At 34.8% G+C, this 21,327-nt stretch overlaps 1 protein-coding gene across 1 annotated transcript in view; it reads left to right on the forward strand.

Moving 5' to 3' along the window:
* The window catches only part of LOC118183597 (putative adhesion G protein-coupled receptor E4P), an 86,259-nt gene extending 65,731 nt beyond the window's left edge, over nucleotides 1–20,528 (forward strand). Inside the window, exons 10-13 of the mRNA XM_035353194.2 lie at nucleotides 4,941–5,007; nucleotides 9,715–9,867; nucleotides 14,248–14,416; nucleotides 20,138–20,528. Coding sequence (XP_035209085.1) covers nucleotides 4,941–5,007; nucleotides 9,715–9,867; nucleotides 14,248–14,416; nucleotides 20,138–20,191 — 443 coding nt within the window. The 3' untranslated portion in view covers nucleotides 20,192–20,528. The remainder of the gene's footprint in view (nucleotides 1–4,940; nucleotides 5,008–9,714; nucleotides 9,868–14,247; nucleotides 14,417–20,137) is intronic.
* The last annotated feature ends 799 nt before the right edge of the window (nucleotides 20,529–21,327 follow it).

Consider the following 21,327-nt stretch of genomic DNA (forward strand, 5'->3'; position numbering starts at 1 on the left):
TATTTAGACCTAAGTAGAGCCCGTTCTAGAAAGCCTGTTTCGTCGAAACATGGAAGATACGTTATAAGGACCCCAGGGAAAATAAGCATATGGACTATATCTGAATTGTAAACAAGCGCAACATAAGTGTGAACTGAAAGCTGCTGCAGTTGATCGAGAAACTTTTCGCGATTTTGATTTGTGAATTTTATGTCAGTGATGCTGGACTTGTACAAAAAGACGATATGTTAAGATATCTAAGCATTTAAAAGCACGTACTGGGAAACAAAATAAGTTAATAAGATGTAGACTAGAAGAGAAACACGCTAATGTGACAATCAAAATCGTAAAAACAACCTTGTATTTAGCGTAGGTATAATGAAACACTCAATCGATTTCGAGGGCAGCTAAAGGTCCCTCCTCACCAGGAGAAAGAAATACCTAGAAAGAAGAAAATAAAGGAGAAGGAGTCACAGAAACACGTGGTCCTTATCAGCACTGCACGTGGTTATAACTAGATTTTTAATCAGAGTTGCACTGGCCGCCTACTTTTACTGAGCCAGGCTATCTGATCGAGCATGAAAAATTAGCGAAGTTAAAAACTTGATTAAAAATGTAGTTATAACCACGTGCAGTGCTGATAAGGACCACGTACGTGTTTCTGTGACTCCTTCTCCTTTATTTTCTTCTTTCTAGGTATTTCTTTTTCCTGATGAGGAGGGACCTTTAGCCGCCCTCGAAATCGATTGAGTGTTTCATTATACCTACGCTAAATACAAGGTTGTTTTTACGATTTTGATTAATAAGATGTAGTTTGAACTAATACTTTAGGAAAGAAGTAAGGAATAAAATTTGTACTTTTGGCTAATATTTACTTTAAGGAATACTGGTCATAAATTTATAATTTTGTAGTGGTAGAACAATTTGTGATTTTTTAAAGATAAATGACCGGGATCAATATGAAAGAGACTTGAATGTGAGCGTTTTAACTATCCATTAAGTTTCTGTAGTTCTACTGTTTACGATAATATTTTTTTTTTCATTTTATTTCTTCGCAAACTGAATTTAATTTCATAGATGATTTAAGAAAACGGATTAGAAAGTAAAGGAAACCAACATAAATCATGATGAACTCAAAAGCAAAGAGAAACATGTGACGATGTAACATCACATGCTAATATCACCACAAAAGGTAAATCATTTTGGCATTATGATGGCTAGTGCATCAATAAAAGAGTTATAAGGTATGTTCTACCTCTTTTCTGCATGCCTTCGTGAAGTAACGGTAGCAAACTCGGTGGTTATACGAAAGGTCCAGTTTCGAATGCCGCCAGTGGCATTGCTCATTTTTCAAGTCTCTCGCATAAAAAAATAACCAAATATTTCTACAGTGGCTCCCGAACTTTGCACTTGGAAACTTGAGTTTATATGTTAAAAATCTGGTTGTTGTTTCGCTTTTATGATTTATTTCAGGCGTGTTTCTCTTGTCCAGATAGATATGTTACGATAAACAGTGTGCGATATTGATAAATTGAAACAATAAAAGAAATATATAATGATAGATTAAAGGAAGTGATAATGTTGTTCTGTAAAACTGAATAAGCCGCTCTGAGAAAAAGGTAATTTGAGTACGTTATTCAGTGCATATGTATATGCAAAAATTAAAATTTGAAGACTCAGTAATTTGCCGTTACTGAACCGTATTGCCTTTATATCCAAGAAACGAACCCCAAACGAACATAAATACTTATATTGTCTGCTCATCATTAGAGGAGGAACGGGTCCGTAGACCATGAGTACATGAACTTCATTTTTCAGCCTTCCACTCTTAGGTGAACTAGTGTTAGTTAGTTATCATACAGTGAATGAATGATAAATGAATGATAAATGCTACTAAAATTAGGGTTAATTTTTTAGAAAGTTGTTAGGAACCAATTCTAACAAAATTTCATCCCTCATTCACAATCTTTATTTCAAATTTTTGTGTCTTATTATAGAGGTCTCTTTTCAAGTATTATACAAAGGGTGTGTACACATTTCTAGACCGATTTCGGAACCTTTTAATTAAAATTCAAGTTATAAAGAGTATGTTCAATCAGATAGCCCTTTTTTCTGGACCATACATATTTAACTCGATTTCTACGACAGAAGGGCTTTTCATAAAATTTCCAGAGATATCGATTTCCATTCCTTTTCCATTACTTTCCTGATTCCATTAAACATGGTGGTTTTGCGCTTAGAAAGAGCTCTTTCCCATAAGCACAATAATCTACAGATGAAACGTTAGCGGACTTGGCAGGAATACGTTGAAAAGGTATATATGCAATATCTGTAGCAGTCTTCATTTTTTTCAAGGAATGCCGTGGTACGTTTCGAACTCTGACTTTATTTAGATGAAAATTCACTCTTTGAAACTCTTTGGGATAAAGAAAGGGAATTTCTTCGGACGTAAACGTACATAACGTCTTTTATTAATATGTTGATTTGATTATAACACTTTTTTTTTTACTTTTCTAACTTTTAATTCCCGATTGTAAAAGAATCCTCTATAAATCATTAACCTATTACTGAAATTTGTATTTGCATTGATGGAATGAGGTTTGTAAATTTTTGCTCTTCATTTTCGATAATAAATAAACATTTTGTTGCAGTTATTTAGGTGAACCCATGCTTCACCAAGATTTATAAAGTATAATCCTTTATCTCCTGTTAATTTGTTTTCATACAGAAAATTGTTCTGCGTTGAGACACATGCCTAGGAAAAAGCTTTATTGTTGCTACAGTTGTATTTAAAGACTGATTTCTGAGTTGGTGGATTTTCTATTGTTACCAATGATTTAAATTTAGAAGCATTAGAAACACTATGTACCTTTTTTGGATATTCCTGCTAAGTTGTTTTCACACAAAGTTTTACAAATTGTTCTGCATTCAGCCACATTGCCTTCGCAAAAGCTTTATTGTTGTTATAGTAAGTATATTCAAAGACTTTGAAACTGATTTGAGTCGGTGGATTTTCTCTTGTTACTAGTGATTTAAATTTAGAAACATTACGAACTGTATGTAGTACCTTTTTCGGGTATTTGGAGACTTCTTTCTATGTAGAAATAATGACTGGTAGTTTCTCCCTTTCCGATTAATAATGTTGCTTATTTTGCACTTCGAAACTGTAATATCATGCATTTCACAATGTTGTCGAATTACAGAATAGGACTATTTCTGTTTGGAAAGCGCAAAACAGATTCTTCAATCCACAGCTTGTTTACAGTCGAAATTTTGAAAGAACAATAAATTTAAATGTAGCAAACGATATATTTTTTATTTCAAATAATAAGCTGCTACCAGAAAGGTTTATTCCCAAACATCTGTCTTTTTTTATTCTTTATCGAAGCAGATCTAAAAATATGTAAAACCTTCTATATTCGACCTGTCAAATATTTCTTTTCCACGTATTTTTATTCATAAGCTTTATACACTGACTGCCAATAAGTATTTGGACACTTGTGGTAGAAAAGAAAAACTAACTTTATTCATAATCAATAGTTGGTAGAGCCTCCACGAGAGGTATTTACAGCGTGAACCCTCCGGAGCATACTTTCCACAAGTCTTTGTATGACAGCTAGTTGTATTTTCTTCCACTCGGCTTGGAGAAGACATAGAAGTTCCTTCATCGATTTTGCAAGGGTAGTGCACCCCTGAATTCGGCGATGCAACTCGTCCCAGAGGTTCTCGATAGGGTTCAGGTCTGGACTCTGGGCAGGCCAGTCCCTTCGATGAACTCCATTGGCACCATACCAAGCCTTGGTTAACGTCGAAACATGACAACTGGCATTGTCGTCCTGAAAGTAACAGGGGCCCAACCCGTAAAACTGCCGCAACGTAGGAAGCACATTGTCATCCAAAATAGTGCAGTAGGCATCGGAGTTGAGGTTACCATGAATGGGGACCAAGGGTCCCAGCCCATACCAGAAGAACCTCCCCCAGACCATAATTCCACCTCCGCCGAACTTGACTGTTGGCACAATGTATTCTGGCAGGAGACGTTCTCCAGGTAGACGCCAGACCCAGACCCTGCCATCCGAACGGTAAAGGGTGAACCTTGAGTCGTCACTCCAAAGAACCCGTTTCCACTGATCTACGATCCAATTTCGATGTGCTTTGCACCACATTAACCAAGCAGCGCGGTTGGACTTTGTGATCAAAGGCTTATGGGCAGCAGCACGATCATGAAAAACAAGCAGAAGTGCTTTCTTACGGATGGTATTCATTGAAACAATACTCCCGGATGCCTGTTGAAACTCCTCGCGGATGAGGGCTCTCGGTTGGGTGCGGTTCTTCCGAATTTCTCTGAACAGCACTCGTCGGTCTCTATCCCCCAGTTTCGTTAGTCTGCCGACTCGGGGCACATTCCGACAATCACCTCTCCCCTTCCACCTCTTAATCCCATAGGCCACTGTCGATTTTGGGTACTTCAGATCGCTAGATATGTCCCTTAAGGATCGGCCACATTTGTGATACCCGATAATTATACCTTTCTCTAAATCAGAGAGCTCTGAACTGCGAGGCATCTTGCATGCGACTAAAGCCGATGCTGTTTCCTACACGATATATACCGGCGGAGTCCGTGGCGTACCTTGGGACCGTAGATATCGTCATTTGCATAGGTGTCCAAATACTTATTGGTAGTCAGTATATTTAGATGATACGATCTCAATGATATGGTACGACCATTTATAAAATATTCCATTAATAGCAACTAAGATTAGCTATTATAAATGGTTACATCGAATGTTTTGCGAATCTTTAGTATTACCGAACGCTAGTGTATGATACTTGATTAAATATTATGGTAATATTTAGAACAAGATTGTGTAAATACTTTGAGCGTAAAATAATCAATGCTTCATTATCATTTAGATAAATATAATATAATAATGACTGTTATTTTATTCCATTTAACCTAGGTGTATCAGTTCTCATAATTGTTGTGAGTGTGTGCTTTTTTTTGGATGATTATGGTGCATCATATCAGTAAGTAGAAATTTCTCGTTTTAGGCTTTATGCATAATATTTAAAACATATTGCTGCTATAAATTATTACTTGGTACTACAATGATTTAAAATAAGTCATGAGTTAATTTTACTTTCAGTGATAACGTAGTTTATTATAATATTTAGACACACGGCAATGTGTCAGCATTGTTTGGAACAGACGGAAAAGAAAGCAACGAGACACAGGCCATGTGTATCTTACACGAATCATTTCGAGCTATTTTCGACCCCCCCATTGCTCAAAAACTATTTGACCCACAAACTTGCAATTTTCTACGTCTAATAGAGCTCTCTTGAACACCTAGAGTCCCAGATTTGTTTCTGGTTTTGGAAACTAGAAAGCAATCTTCAGAAATAAATAACATAATAAAGCTTTATCTTACACTTATTTGTTTTGTAGTTAATGGAAGAACATTTAACACAAATATGAAAAGACTACGTTCCTCACAAATATTGGGTTGGCAACTAAGTAATTGCGGATTTTTTTTAGAAAATTAAAGACAATTTTTTCATGGAACTAAATAATTTTATTCTGTAATGTATTGCCCATTTCGATCAATGACCTTTTGCCATCTTTCAGGCAGCATCATAATCCCATGTTCATAAAACTTCTGGTTTTTATTAGCAAAAAACTGAATCAGGTACGATTTGACATCATCATCATTATTGAAATTTTTACCATTCAAAGAGTTTTGAAAAGATCGAAACAAAAAGTAATCAGATGGTGCAAGTTCAGGACTATATGGTGGATGTGACAAAACATCCCAACCAAGCTCCAATAATTTTAGCCGAGTGACCAAAGATGTGTGTGGCCTTGCACTGTCATGATGGAATACAACACCTTTTCGATTTGTCAATTCCGGCCGCTTTTCTTCAACTGCATTGTTTAAATTCGTTAGTTGTTCAATGTAGACATCAGAATTGATCGTTCGGTTGGATGGTAAGAGTTCAAAGTAGACAATTCCTTTGTAATCCCACCAAACTGATAACAAAACCACTTCTTTTGATGAATATCGGCTTTTGATGTTGTTTGAGTTGATTCACCTAGCCTGCTCCACGATCTTTTCCGCTTGATATTGTTGTAAACAACCCATTTTTCATCGGCAGTTATCAGTCGTATTAAAAATGGATCACGTTCATTACGTTTCTTTAGCAAATCGCAGCTGTTAATGCGTTGCGTTAAATGCGTTTCTTTCAGTTCGTGAGGAACCCATGTATCGAGTTTTTGAACATAGCCAAGTTGTTTTAAGTGATTTTCAATGCATGTATGTGATACATGAAGCTTCTCTGCAATCTCACGTGTGACTATCCGAATCGATTATTGCTTTGATTAGGTCGTCATCAACTTCAACTGGACGACCAGAGCGTTTTTCATCTTTGAGTGAGAAATCATTGGCAAACCAATTTTGACACTGCCGTTCTTTTAAGGCTTCGTCACCATAAACAGCACATAACTTTTTATGAGCTTGCGATGCGTTTTTCCCTTTGCGGAAATAAAAAAGCAAAATATGACGAAAATGTTCCTTTTGATTTTCCATTTTTCAACGAACGCCAAACGAAAACTACGCAACCGATCAAAAAAACCTTTTTTACTGATTGACAGCTGAATTGCCAACTATCAAATAACAAAATGTGTTTTACATTTGTAGTACGTCTGCAACCCTAAAAATTCAACTGAAGCCATCTATGAGTGAAATCCGCAATTACTTAGTTGCCAACCCAATAATTATTATATTCTGCTTTTAGACAGAAGCAAGAAAAAATGTTTAAACTCAGAATTCTTGTAAAAACGAGTTACAGTGATTTTAATATCAGAATTTGAGCAAAGTTTGCAGTGATCATCCATGTACTGATCTCTACATATTCACTTACAGATAAACATGATCATTGACATTTATCAGAATCAAGTTCTTGGAAATCAATACATAAGACTCTATAATGATGCAGTTGGTGATCCATTCAAACACTGTATACTGATGCAGTTGATGATTCACCGATCAAAAAAAATTGCTCGAGCTCATCATTAGATTAGATTAGATTTAATCTCTTACTGAAGATGAGAGCACTCGCGGTTGATTAAATCAACAAGAGAATAGATTCATAAAAACGTTTCGTAAATCACAGATCTCTTAATACTGCGCGAGTTCACAGATGTATTAATAAGCGGAAGAAAGTAACTAACTTCTAACCATTTTACCTTTCGCCAATCTTTACTTCCTGCTGAGAAGCATTCCAGTTTTATTGGCAATGAGGAAATGGGAAAAGAAGTTTGCGTTGAAACCAGAAAAGAAAATATATATTGAGAATTATCCCTATTCATGCAATAATATTTTATAAGAAGAAAACTTTCTTTTTTCAACCGCATGATTTTTTAAAAGCTTATTTGTAAATTTATGCTGTATGCAAGTAAATGCAAGCTGTATATAAATTTTGAGGTATGTAAATTAAATTAAGTAAATGCTACAAATAAATTTTGTTCGAAACGCATAATATGAAAATAGTTTAACAATAATTCTTAAATACACATTACATGTGAATGATTAAAATTTAGCACTTCAATAAAGGAATAGTCGGAGCTCCACCCCATCGAAGTTTCGAAAAGGTATTAATGAGCAAAATTCAATTTTAAAAGCAATAACAATGTTTTTCACATGCGTTCTTTATGACAAGCACATACTATCACAATTTGAAGGAAGCTGGGCTTTGTCATCGGATTGAAAGAGACTAGGTGGGCAAACTGAGGAATTGTTCAACATTTGGGTTCTTCACTGCGAATATTACAGGATATTAACAGGAATGGGTGGACAATGGCATATTTGTACTTTAAGAGGGCAGCAGTCGACTTAGGGCGACAACAAAAGAAAAGTGACTGAAGATTTGTCTTTCGTGATGATTTTTTTAGCTTTATTTATGATCAGTACAGGTGTGTCTGGAAAGGTTACAGCCGAAAACATCGCGGCAAAAACATCGTGGACGAAAACGTCGCGGAGAAAACAACGCAAGGCGAAAACGTCGTGATACAAAACATCGTGGGAGAAAACATCGCAGTTCTAAAACATCGTGATACAAAATATCGTCGTCCAAAATAAAGCGGTTCAAAAATTTCGCAGTTTAAAAATATCGTCGTCGAAAATATCGTGGTAAAAAATAAAGTATCTACAAATCATCGCATGACGATAACAGACATGTTTTTTTCAGACTTTAATAATTGTAAATGGATATTTTCATAATGATTTGTGAGCGCAAGATGGAAAGAAGGACATTCTTTACTCTCATATTTTTTATTAACTAATAAATTTTTGCTGAAAATGTAAGAAGGAAATTTAAGCATAGAAAATTAAGGCAACTTATAGCACTTAATATAATTTTAAACTGACATAGTTAACTAACAAAGGTCATTTATAAATAATTTTTTTATAAAGTTTGTACTGGTAATTTTTCATTAAAAGTATAATCTAAAAATGTTTAGAAAAAGGAAGCTACGTAACTGCATGAACTTATCTATAAAAAATTGCTAATTATGAGATTATTTTCTTCACTTTTGTCAATCTAATACTCTTAATGAAAATTATTTCTTGTTCTGCTTCAGTTTATTCTTAAGTATTAAGTTTCCTTCTTACTTTTTTAGCAAGAATTGATTAGTTAATAAATAATATGAAAGTAAAATTTATCTTTCTTTCCATCTCGCGCTCACAAATCATTATGGGAATATCCATTTACAATTATTAAAGCGTGAAAAAAGCAGGTCTGCGATGTTATCGTCCTGCGATGATTTGTTGATACATTATTCTTTGCCGCGATATTTTCGACGACGATGTTTATAAACTGCGAAGTTTTTGAACCACTTTATTTTCGACGACGATATTTTGTACCACGATGTTTTAGAACTGCGATGTTTTCTCTTTGCGATGTTTTCTCCCACGATGTTTTGTAGCACGACGTTTTCGCCTTGCGTTGTTTTCTCTGCGACGTTTTCGCCCGCGATGATTTTGCCGCGATGTTATTGTGTCACACCGTCTGGAAATGCCCGTGATTGCAATGGGATCTACCTGTCGCATCCCACACAGGCCAACAATTGGGAGTATGGTTTGCGGGGCCATTTCTTTTGCCAACCGGACTCCTTTGGTAGTCACCATTGCCTCTCATATGGCCCAAATATACATTGATGAAATTATACTATTTCCTATGTTGTCCTTTGCGTTATTCCGGGTTTACTTTTCAAAAGGATATTACCCGATTCGACTGTTTATACTGATTGAAAGCATTTCTAGTAATTGTCTTTGTGCTTGCAAGCATTTCCTGCTACTTAAAATTCCACCGAGCCTATTTGGGGGAGGATGGAAGGCGTTTTTGATTATCCTAGAACGTAGGCGAATTAAAATGATAATTAAAAATATTTGGCAGAAAATCCTTTAAGACATCATGCTTCATTTTTAAAAATCGATGCACTCCAGACAACAGCTTGCATCTAAACCAGTAGTGGACTAATGTCTTATTCACTTTGTGTAGTTATCTCTCTTCCTGACTGCATGGTTCTTTCTCGGTCCACAGACTTTTATGTTTTATAGTGTATTAATTATCTTGCAAAGCATTTGAAATTTAATGTACTTGGATTACAATGGATAAAATAATTTTATATTTTTTCTAAACTATTCAGTAAAGAATATGATAATTTTTTCATTGCAGTTGCTGGCTACAGATGGATAAATACTTGTCTTACCTTGTGATAGGACCTGTGGTCAGCATTTGTATCTTGGATTTCATCATGCTAGAAGCAGCAGGTAATGCCGATTTCAAGCCCTTGAAGGTTATTGACCATAGGCAGCTTCTTAGTAGCAAGTGAGTGAGAAATTCGTTATCTCTATTACATGAATTTTAAAACTATTAAATATGCCCCAAAACACATTGAGAAATATTTCACAGTAAGTGTCCTAGTGCTTGCTTTAATCATGAGGCTTTATTTGCATTCACATTTTCTGTGAACTACATGAACTAGTAAAAATTTTTGATGTTATTTTCATGTGCAAATTTATTTTCAAGGCTTTCAACTAAACCACAGTGAACACTCATAATTTTGGGTTTAATCATTATCAAACGAAACAATTGAATCACATTTTAGTAAATAATAAATAGAAAATTAAATACCATATTTACTCCCGTATTCACCCCCTTCACTACTAATTTGATCGCTTGAAAGGAGAAAACAATTACATGCTGAATATTATTTCGGAACAGAGAGATTAAATGATAAACATCGCACATTAAAAAAGCCCAAACAAAGGCACATTATTATTATCGGCTCTACTCTTATATTCGCCCTAAGATCACCAAATGTGGCGATATATGTTCTACGCTGGTTTTTGGCGCGGTTGCGGGGCTGTGGTTTTGGGGACGATGTTGTTTGTATGGCAACCCTTTTGACGTTGAAATTTAACTCTTTTGCTGCAGTGGTTTACTTGCTCATTGTTTCGTGTCGTGCGTGTTTTGAAATGGCCTATTTTGCAATGATAGATGTGGTGGCAAGATTTCAGTCGCGTATTTTAGATTGTGTGGAAAGTAAATATAGTATTAAAAGGTACGATGTTGGAGTTGTTGACGAGTCTTTTGTTCACGGGTGTGTTTATGACGATCGAAATGTATTTTTGGAATTTCTGTGGGACTTTTAAAACGGAGTCCGAAATGCGGAGTTGCTATTAGAACTCGGACGAAGAAGGGCGTTTCTGATAGTTCCTGTGTGGATTTGCAGTCAAATGCTTGCTGGTAAAGTATGTGGCTGTCAGCGGAGTTTAAGATTTGGATCGTGGTTCTCGTGTAGTAAGTTAACTTTGGAGGAAGTTTTTATCGTTACTTTCGAAATTTTAAATCGCAGAAAGAGATGTGATATAGTAAAATCGTGGCATTTTTGTTCACAGACGTGGTGTGACTGGCGAAATTTTATTAACGAATGTATTATGGTAAGTGCATTTTATTTTACTGTTTTTATTTTGTAGAATGTTATGCTAATTGTTTTTTACTATGAATTTCTGTTGTTATTTGAATTGTTTTAATTTTAGTTATTTGAGTTTATTTTGTTGATTTGTGCGCAATGCCTGGATTGTGCAATTCGTAGATTCTTTTTAAGTTTAAACAGGATGCTGTGTACATGGTATTCTTTGAAATTTATTGTTGTTATGTTAATTTATTAAAGCGAGGTGCGCGTAGTTCGTAGATTTGTTCGTTGCCTAGATTGTACAATTCGTAGATTTTCTTTTTTCAAGTTAAAACATATCGCTGTCTACATGAATTCTTGTCAAATATTTTTAGTCAAAACTTTACGTTTTTTGCTATCTAAATTTTTTGTTTTTGTTTCGGATTTTAGCTTAAATTGTGTGTTCAAAACGTGGTTTTTGCATATGCGAAAACCACGTTTTTGGAGTTATATTAGGCTTAAAGTTCGAAATGTAGACAAAAAATTTAGATAGTAATATGGCACCGTGGAGTTTCTCGCCAAAAATGTTCTGCGAGAAATTTGTCGCCGCATTTGGCGATCTGAAAGCGCATATAAGAGTAGTTCCTTATTATCATATCATGAATATCAAAGGACTTGCTAGTTTTAATAATAATATTTACACTTACAAAAATACTTTCCTATTTGTGCAAACATTTCACATTGGTCCCGTTCGAGCCGTTCGCTAAATGGAGCTTTAAAAGAAGTGGAAAAAAGAGCGATGTTCGCTTACCGATGTCTGAAAGCTAGGCTAATCTTCCATAAGCGGGGGAAGTTGACGCCAAACAAAATTGGTCCCAAACCCGTTTCGTTCGCGATGTCATACTTAACATCACCGTTTCATTCTGCAGTTGCGAATTGCAAAAAAGAAACGACGATTTAAAATCTAACATCGCAAAGCGAAAATGACGTTAAATACAACATAAGCATAAATCCCTACAAAATGAAACACGAATTTAAAATAAACTGCAAAAAATTCACGTCGCAAACATGAAACTAAAAATTACAAAAATAAATTACTACAAAAATACAAAAATAATACATATCAAGTGCCTCTTCACTCGCAACAAAAAACTGTCAACCAAGTAAATGTATTCCAGTTCACTAATAAGTTACTATCGTCATAGAATTCAACACACTGAAACCACTTTCGCTCAACACTTTTAACATTGCACATATCTCGGTCACCACATGCAAGAAACAAAATAATAAAATACTTAACTGAGCCGAAAAACATTAGCTAAATAAAATTAAATGAAAAAATTAATAAATTATAAGCTCATAATTACAAGCTTATTATGATTATGAGCCCGTTTGCAACATTGAACCAGAGGAAAACATGGCCAAGTCCTAGAAGGTTCTGAGGCCTCTCTTTCAAGGTTTAATCCATGCCTCCGGGACCGTGCTGAGAGAGCACCACGCCTCCCGGTCGCTGGAGAGGGAAAGCTTCCCTCATAATTTAGGATTCATCTAGGCAGAGAACGACGGGCGAGCATCACGAAAAGATCCACAGGGCCGATCTCCACCCAAACTACTCAATAACTAGTTCAATTCCCACGAGAGGGGTCACCACTCCCTCCCGCAGTACTCTTATCCTACGGACCTTTGATAAAGAACGAGATCATACGTGCCTCCACACCGACCGAGAGGAGCCAAACCCCCTCAGACGGCCATCACATCAACCATGTAACGTCCCCACCACCAAGGACACGGACAAGGCAGTACCAGTACGGTCCCTGCCAAGCCTGAACCTACCACAGAATAAACGATGGTTCTAGTCAATGTGAAGACTGATTATTTGCTCAAAAGGCCGAAACTATCTAGACACAAGTCTAGAGAGTGGTCTGGAAGAACCCCAGGTCTCCTCCCATAAATGGTCGGTTCCAGAAATTCCACCCACTCGAACCACAGAGTTAGTTGTCCAGCATCTGTTAGCTTATATCTAGCCTTTGACAGCATAGTTTCCAGCGGACGCCACGAGGAGACCTATGCTGAACTGAGGGAGATGAGAACAGAGAGACCTGTCTTCATCCCTCAACACCTGCCCTTTGACCAAACGCTGAGTCTCTTGCCTTTCCCCACTGCTTACGACGGTCTCCCGCGCACGGTTCTTGCCGCTCACAGTGGGATCCAGCCGGTTCCAGACATTTGTTCTCCGGGACAAGTGCCGGCAGTTTTTTCCTAAGATCAGACACCAGGTCTCCTCCCGCCAGCGGTCGGTTCAGGAATCCTCGGGTCCCAACGCCACCCGCCGCCCGTTTGCAACAGCTTAACCTGCTGCAAATATTAAACAGTTAAACTTTTAAAAATAAACGCAATATTTCAAAATTAAATTAAAAAATCTTTTGGCTATACTAAACTCACACTCATTACGATCACTGAAACAAAGCTCTGTGTTTGCCACAAGAAAACATGCAGCCGGAAAACACAACCAAATTGAAATCGCGCCAAATGAACACTTTCCCGCTCACCCCGCTTATGAGTGTGTGTGTGTGATTATGGCAAAGCCTCGAGGGCTATCTGCCTAAAGGGAGTGATGCTTTCGTGGAGGACTTTCTAAGGGAAACTGGATCGTATACACGTTACACATGGAGAAAATCACGAAAACGCCCATGCAGCCAGCCCGTTCGCGAGATTCAAACCTCGAACCGAAATACCAGTGTTCAGCGACTTTACCGCTCGGCCGCTGGTTGGCGCTTATGGAAGATTAACCAAAAGATAATATAGATCAAGACTGAAGAAAACAAAAGCAGGAGAGGGCAATGCGAAGACCGTCCTAAATGGCTTAAAAAAGTTGACACTCTCACGCTTGAGGTTTTGGGTTTAATTTATAATAGCAAAGCACACTAGGGCTATCTGCCTAAGGGCAGAGATTCCTTCGCGGAGAACGTTTTCGTGGAAGCTGGCTCGTAAACGGGTTACACATGAGAAAAACCCTGAAAACGTCCATGCAACTAACCTGTTCGCCTGGAATCGAAACCAGTGCTCAGCGATTTTACTTCGCGACCACTGGTGGTCACGCTTGAGGAATGAAAGTTTTGTTGTTAATCACATTATCCATATATGATTTTAGGTAACACATAATAATTGAGGCATATCATATCGAGCAGGGTTATAAAAAATGAAGCACTGTATACATTGATTGATATTACGCAATAAAATATATTTCAATTGTTATTTTGATTAGATTAATGCTGTGTGTGGTTGAAACAGGTTAGATTTTCTCTTTTCAGAATCCACCAGAGATCTAATCTAATACTGATGCCCGTGATACTGGCTTCTTTTATCATCGGAATGCTTTCAGATTATGAGCAGAATTTAGCTCTTTACAGCGTCTTTTCAATATTGAACACAATAATTGGAGTACTAGTTTTCTTCTTCCATACTTTGGGGAATGAAGAGGTAAGTGCCATTTAAAAAAATATTATAAATCATGTAATCATGTAGTATTGTTTTTATTATTTAATCGAATTCAAATAGCCGAGCATAATTGGAAGCAAAATATTTATAATTGCCCTGCTAAAAATGCCCCGTAGAAACCCATAAAATTTTTTTACGGGAAATTGGCCTACGGGTACCCGTACAGCTCTGCGGGTACCCGTAGGCCAAATCCCCGTAAAATCCCACAGACAGAAACCCGTACAACTGTACGGGTACCCGTAGGCCAAATCCCCGTAAAAACCCATGGAAAGAAACCTGTAAGATTGTACGGGTACCCGCAGGCCAAATACCCGTAAAAACCCATAGAAAGAAACCCGTACGCTTGTACGGGTACCCGTAGGCCAAATACCCGTAAAAACCCATAAAAAGAAACCGGTACTGTTATACGGGTACCCATATGCCAAATACCCGTAAAAAACCTTAAACAGAAACCCTTACGACTGTACGGATACGAGTAGGCCAAATCTCTGTAGAACTGTAGGCACTATAAACAAAATCCCAGTAAAAACCCATAGCCAAAAATCAGAACTTTATATGCATATCCATTGGCCAAATTTCCATTAAAAAATGGATATACCGTAGGTTTATGCCTTGTAAAAACCAGTAAACAAAAGCATGTACACCTATACAGGCACCCATACGCCAAATCCTGTAAAAACCACTACACAAAAATCCATAGACCAATAAAGGTACCTCTTGGAAAAATCGCTGCACAAAACAGTAAACAAAAACCCATAAACAGAACCAATAGCATTATACCATAGTGGAGTATCCATACATAGAATCGTACATAGAACGGGTATCCATATAACAGAATCCCTATAAAAAACAATACGCAAAAATAGAACTGTAAATCAAATTTCCATAAAAACATAACCCAGCAGAAGTACATAATTAGCACTGATGAAATGTACAAAACTAATTGGCGGAGAAAGCATGTAAAGTAATTTTAAATAAAACTCAATGCGAATAAATAAAAATTTTAAAATATCTAGAAGCCTACGTGCCCCTGTCCTTCTTAATGCACGTCAATTTTTATAAACATATTACAAAATATCTGTATAAATTCTCTTTACAAAATTTTAAACTACCTTTATATAATTCTGAAAATAAAATGAATAGAAAGATAATAACCAAAGTCATGATTCACAACCATCGAATGATATATGTACATATATATATGTAAGAAAAATAAGGAATATGCAAAAGATTAAATTAGCATGTATATGAATTCTTTTTTTTTTTTTTTTTTTTTTTCACTCTAGACGAAATACGAACTTGAAGTATTCCAAATAAGGTTTTTTTTTAGTTTATTTTGATTTATTTTATATAAAATTTATACAGTTTAAAGAAATAGAATAGTTTTATTTTCATTAATCAAATTCAAAACATACTTCCATCTAAAAGAGAGACCGACAAATAATTTTTTATTCTTTTAAACATCAACTAAACTACTATTCCAAGGAAAATGAAGCTATGAAAATAAAGTTTTATCGATGCATCCCCTAAAAAAATACACAATCATGCTTTTAATTTTACTGTAATAAACGAAGAAATTCGTTTTTAAATGCATGAAACAGAAGGTATAATTTATTTGAGGGAAATAAATTAAAATAAATGCTAGTCACGTTGGTATAATCGGTTTTTTGAAAAACAAAATCATGTTCTGACTACGCAGCCATCCGAGGAATAAATTAACAACCATGCCTCTAAAATGTTCGAAGCTTCTTATTACTTCCCTGTACGAAGTAAAGGTAGTATTATAATCGGGAAAAATTTTGGGTACCATATTTCAACGAAAATATCCATTTTGACTGCTCTCAAATCCATCTGAACCATATTATTGCGTTGCATCTGTACGTATGCACAGAATAGACTCCTTTTCCCAAAATGGATTGTAAAATAATTTAAAATTGATTCAGAAGAGATTTTTTTCGTGGCGTCTGTACGTATGTATGTATCTCGCATGGTTCAAAAACGAGCAGCCTTAGAGCGCTGAAATTTTGTATATGGGACTGTTATAACATATAGCTGTGCACTTACCTTTTACATTACCTACCTATATATATATATGACGTAAGTTAAATTATCAGACGATAAGTTTTAAAAAACAGGATCCATTTCAGGAGAAAATAGCAGTTACAAAATCAGATATCCAGAGTAAATAAAAAAGAATTACTAATAACTTTTTGTATGAAGTTTACTGCATCGTGACATTAAAGAAAAAGCCCCAATATTCTTATAGCCTCTGGAAAGGCGGAGCTTCCAAGAAATGACGTCAGCCTCCTCAGCCAATCCAGTTCGCTTTAAATATCTCCAGAACATTCTAAAACTGTACGTGTAAAAAAAGGCGGGAAAAACAACTTGACTACGGGGCTGTGGATTTAATTCCACGTACTTTCAAATAAGAGATTGTCGCCATTAAAAATGAAAAGAACATACAGTTAGAATTTTAAGTGTATTCTTGACTACGGAATTTTATTATTACATATATATACATAAGTTTAACCCAATTTATTACCCGGCTTGGTAAGCTCAGTTTTTGTAGTCAAGTATGTTAGTAAAATGTGCATTTTTTGCTTTAAAAGTGAGTGAATTATGTTGTTCTTATGTTTCTGTTAAGATTTTTGTTTTTAGTTATTCTGCATGCAATAGTTGTAGAATTATAAACAATTTAAAAGTCGTGCTAAGCCTAACAAAGCCCACATTTGCTTACATTTCAAACTTTTAGCAAAATAGAGAAGTAAGTCATTATCTGCACAAATTTCAGTGTCTTTTTGCCAAGTGGAACGAAAATTAAACTTTCAATTTTTTGCACCGAGAAATCTGTCTTCCTGCGCGCTGGCCGAATTGTTTGTTTTTGCAAAGAAACTCTAATTTTAATTGTAAATTTTTTTAAACTGTATTTGGTATTTTATGTTTTTCGGCGCCCTCGTCCTCCGTCACCTGTATTTTACAATATTTAAGAAAGCTGCTTTGATTTTTATGCGTTTCTGCCGTGTCGCGAAGTGAGAGCTGAATTTATTATATGAGAAATATATCTCTAATGAAATTCGAGGAAATAAGTTTAATTGAAATGCAGCAAAAAATGTGTATAATTTAATAGACCGCACAAGGAAGTCATGTAACGACCACATCAGATATTTTTCGAAAATGAAATTCACGAAACAAATCACGGCGCCCATTTGACGAAATCTCCATCATCTAGTACGATGTGGAAATACATGTACTGAGATCGACATGAAAAAAACAAGTGAAAGAAAAGGGAAACAAATATTGCACTAATTAATAACAAATATATTATTATTTAATTTTTTATTGAATTACTACTTTTAAAATTATTTATGTACAGTCATAAGTATTCAACTTATATTTATGAATAATATAATTCTAATTTATGAATAATTCTAGTTTATGAATAATACTAGAAACTATAAAAATAATTTATTCTGTTTTGAATTTCCATTAACAATTTTTATATATATTTAAATTTATGTACAATACCGCCCGTCGGAATAAATTGCATTTTCAAAGCGGTCCATAAAGTGTCTTGGACTGGACGGACTGGCCTACACCAAAGAAAAAAAATAAGAACTCGCAAACAAATCAATAGCAAGCTTAAAAGAAAAATGAGCAGCTCGGGTAACTGGAGCTCTGGATGGCTGGTATCTTGGTTACTGGAGTTTTGTTGTACTACATTAAAAATGCTTCTTTTTTAATGAACAAAATGATTTTAGTAGCAGTAAAATCTTAGAGTGCAAAAAAATTATCTGTCAACGTTTCGTTTTCATAGAACGAAATTTGATGTAAAAATAAAATCCATCATTTAATTAATCCTCCGGATAAATTATAAAAAAGACTGTATATAATGCTTTTATAACTTTAAAAAAATCTGATGTGTCCACCATATGACTTCCTTAGAATAAATGCATTCTTTAAAATTCGCTCTAGTAATGTGTTTACCATAGCGACACTCTGGCGCTAGATTCACTTAACAGTATTATATTTCGTTCATATTATAACTCATAATGCACAAAATTTATATCATTTAAAGAATAGAATTATCTAATCGTTGCCACGTGTTCTATTCAAATACTATAATAAAGCTAGAATGATGTATAAAAGAAATTAAGCAAACAAAACAAAAAAGAACACTTTTTCACAGACGATCGAGTATTCTCATTCAATTAATTCAGTTCTCACTTCGCGAGAAGACAAAAATACATAAAAACTCAAAATATCTGTATTAAAAATTACGAAGTAAATCTCAAACACTTATTTCCTCGAAAAAATTCCAGAAAGGATTAAGCATGATTTAATTGGCAATAATAAATGAAGGCGTTATCTTTGTTGTTGCGAAGCTAAGTTTCTCTAGATTGGCAACAAATCTACAATTCTGCTGTTTCAAATGTAAACAATCAATAGCCGCCATGAAAATAAAGGCTTAGCGGCACTTAAACAACTTTAAAATTGTTGATAATTCTAAAAATATTGCATACAGATTTACTAAAGGCATAAAAACCTTAACCGGAAGATAAAAACAACATAATTCAATCATTCTTAAAGCAACAAATGTACAATTTACAAACACATAAGAGTAAAGAAACTGAGATCACTGAGCCCGGTAACAGAGTGGATATATATATAAATATATTTATATACGTTTGGTGCGGCCGATTGGAACCAAAATATGAGGTGCACATCTACATGTTATAGCAGTCCTATATACAAAATTTCAACTTTCTGAGACTACTCGTTTTTGAGTTATGCGAGATACGTACGTACGCACGTACGTACATACGTTCGTACAGACGCCATGAAAAATTCTCTTCAGAATTAATTTTAAAGCTGCTTTATAATTTTTTTGGAGGAAACGAGTCTTTTATTCTGTTCTTACGTACAGATATCACGCAAAAACATCGTAAAATTGCATACGATAGCGGTCAAAATGGATATTTTCGTTGAAATGTGCTGCCTGAAACTTTTCGCGATTACAATACTTCCTTTTTACTTCGTACAAGGAAGTAAAAAGGACTAATCGGAAGTAAATTAGAAAAAATCGTAAATTAAGTTCCATTATTTCCGAATTTCAAATCCGTATAAATGCTGATTTTTTATAATGTAAATAAACATAGAATATAATATATAACGGGAGATGGCATCATAGAGTTTTAGTTATTTTGTATCATATTTACTCTTATTTAATATTTAGTTAAAGAATATTTAGAGAAAATAAAGAATAAATATGAAAACAAAATATTCCAGAAATATTTATTATGAAATCCGTTGTCGTAAATGAAATAACTTTATATATTGTTAAGCATATTCTATTCATATATTGTTGTTCAGTTTATCAACAAAATAATTAAAAAAAACTAGAATGAAACTATTAAAATTGAAATAAACAATTAAATATTGTATGGAAGGTTTTCCTTAGACAGCGTAGCAATATTTAACTAATAGATGAATTGTGCAATGAATCATGAATTACTTAGAGCAGTATATTTTAATTGTAGGTGTGTTAACTTATTAATTAAATTGTGTGTGTTAATTTATTTTCTCTTCAAGTACATTATAATTTTATTTACAAGGACTAAAAGATAATTTGGTTTACTTTTTAGTCCAAGCTATAAACATAAGCTTATCTTTTCAAATTTTAAGTAAATAATTTTTTATTTGCAGGTGAGGAAAAAAGTAAAGCATCTTTTCAAGTGCTGTTTCAAATCAGAAGAATAAAAAGGGGCAGCAAATTTCCAAGATTTATTTAAAATGTGAAATGCTTAAAGTAAACAGTTTTTGACGATACACAATACATCTTATCTCAAATGTAATCTCTTTGAACTTGTTAATCTTGGGCACAAGAAAAAAAAAATTGAAAGAGTATTATGTTAAAGAAAATCATGATCTGTTTACCTTTAAAGAACTTAAGAGAACAAACGTTAACTTCACAGATATTTTCTTCTTTCAGGGAAGTGGATTTAAAATATTTAAGAGTGTCTATATGTCGTGTTGTTTAATATTGTTACCATTTTCTTGTATGAAAACCATATAAAGATTTAAAAAGTGATTTTAATTGTTTGACATTATTTGTGAATTCAAATGCTTGCAAGAATTTTGAATATTTGAAGAAAGAATTTCTTTTTGCTTACTTTAAGTTCATTTTACTAGAGTTTTATGCTTGTGAAATTAAAGCTTTGCTCTTTCTACTGCCTACCTTTCAGAATTCTAAATGAGAAAAAAATTTTGAGTTGTTGATGCATGATTAAAAAGCAGAAGCTACTCCATGCTCGGTTATGACATTTCAAGATAAGGTTTGGATTGGATTATTTAATTATGGCAAAGCACACGAGGGCTATCTGCCTAAAGAGAGGGATGCCTTCGTGGAGGATTTTCTAAGGGAAACCGACTCGTATACACGTTACACATGGGGGAAAACCACGAAAACGCCCATGCAGCCAACCCGTTCGCGGGATTCGAACCTCGGACCGAACTACCAGTGTTCAGCGTCTTTGCCGCTGGTGGGGCCCATTTCAATATAAGATTTAATACAAAAAATATTACATTACATTATGCTGCTTGAAAAAGAATTCTTAAAAATCAAAAGTGTAATGCAGGTACTTTATTCATGTTTAAAAGACAGCCTACTTTTTGTCTAGATTTTCTTCAACTTTTAATACTTGATTGTATGTAATTACTGAGATTATGTTTAGTACTTGGAAAAGACAGATTTAGTTTGGTTTGTTGTAACTGTGTGTGGCGAAGCATTGCTCATACACCTTAACCCTTATGAGCTTCGAATTATGTGACTGTTGCAAGAATTGAGATATTTTATTTATTTTAAAAGCAATTACTTCCAACGTTTTACAGCTGAC

The sequence above is a fragment of the Stegodyphus dumicola genome, chromosome 5, assembly GCF_044657685.1.
Source record: "Stegodyphus dumicola isolate Sdum_Otavi_A_Nest chromosome 5, ASM4465768v1".
Classification (NCBI taxonomy): Eukaryota; Metazoa; Arthropoda; class Arachnida; order Araneae; family Eresidae; genus Stegodyphus; species Stegodyphus dumicola.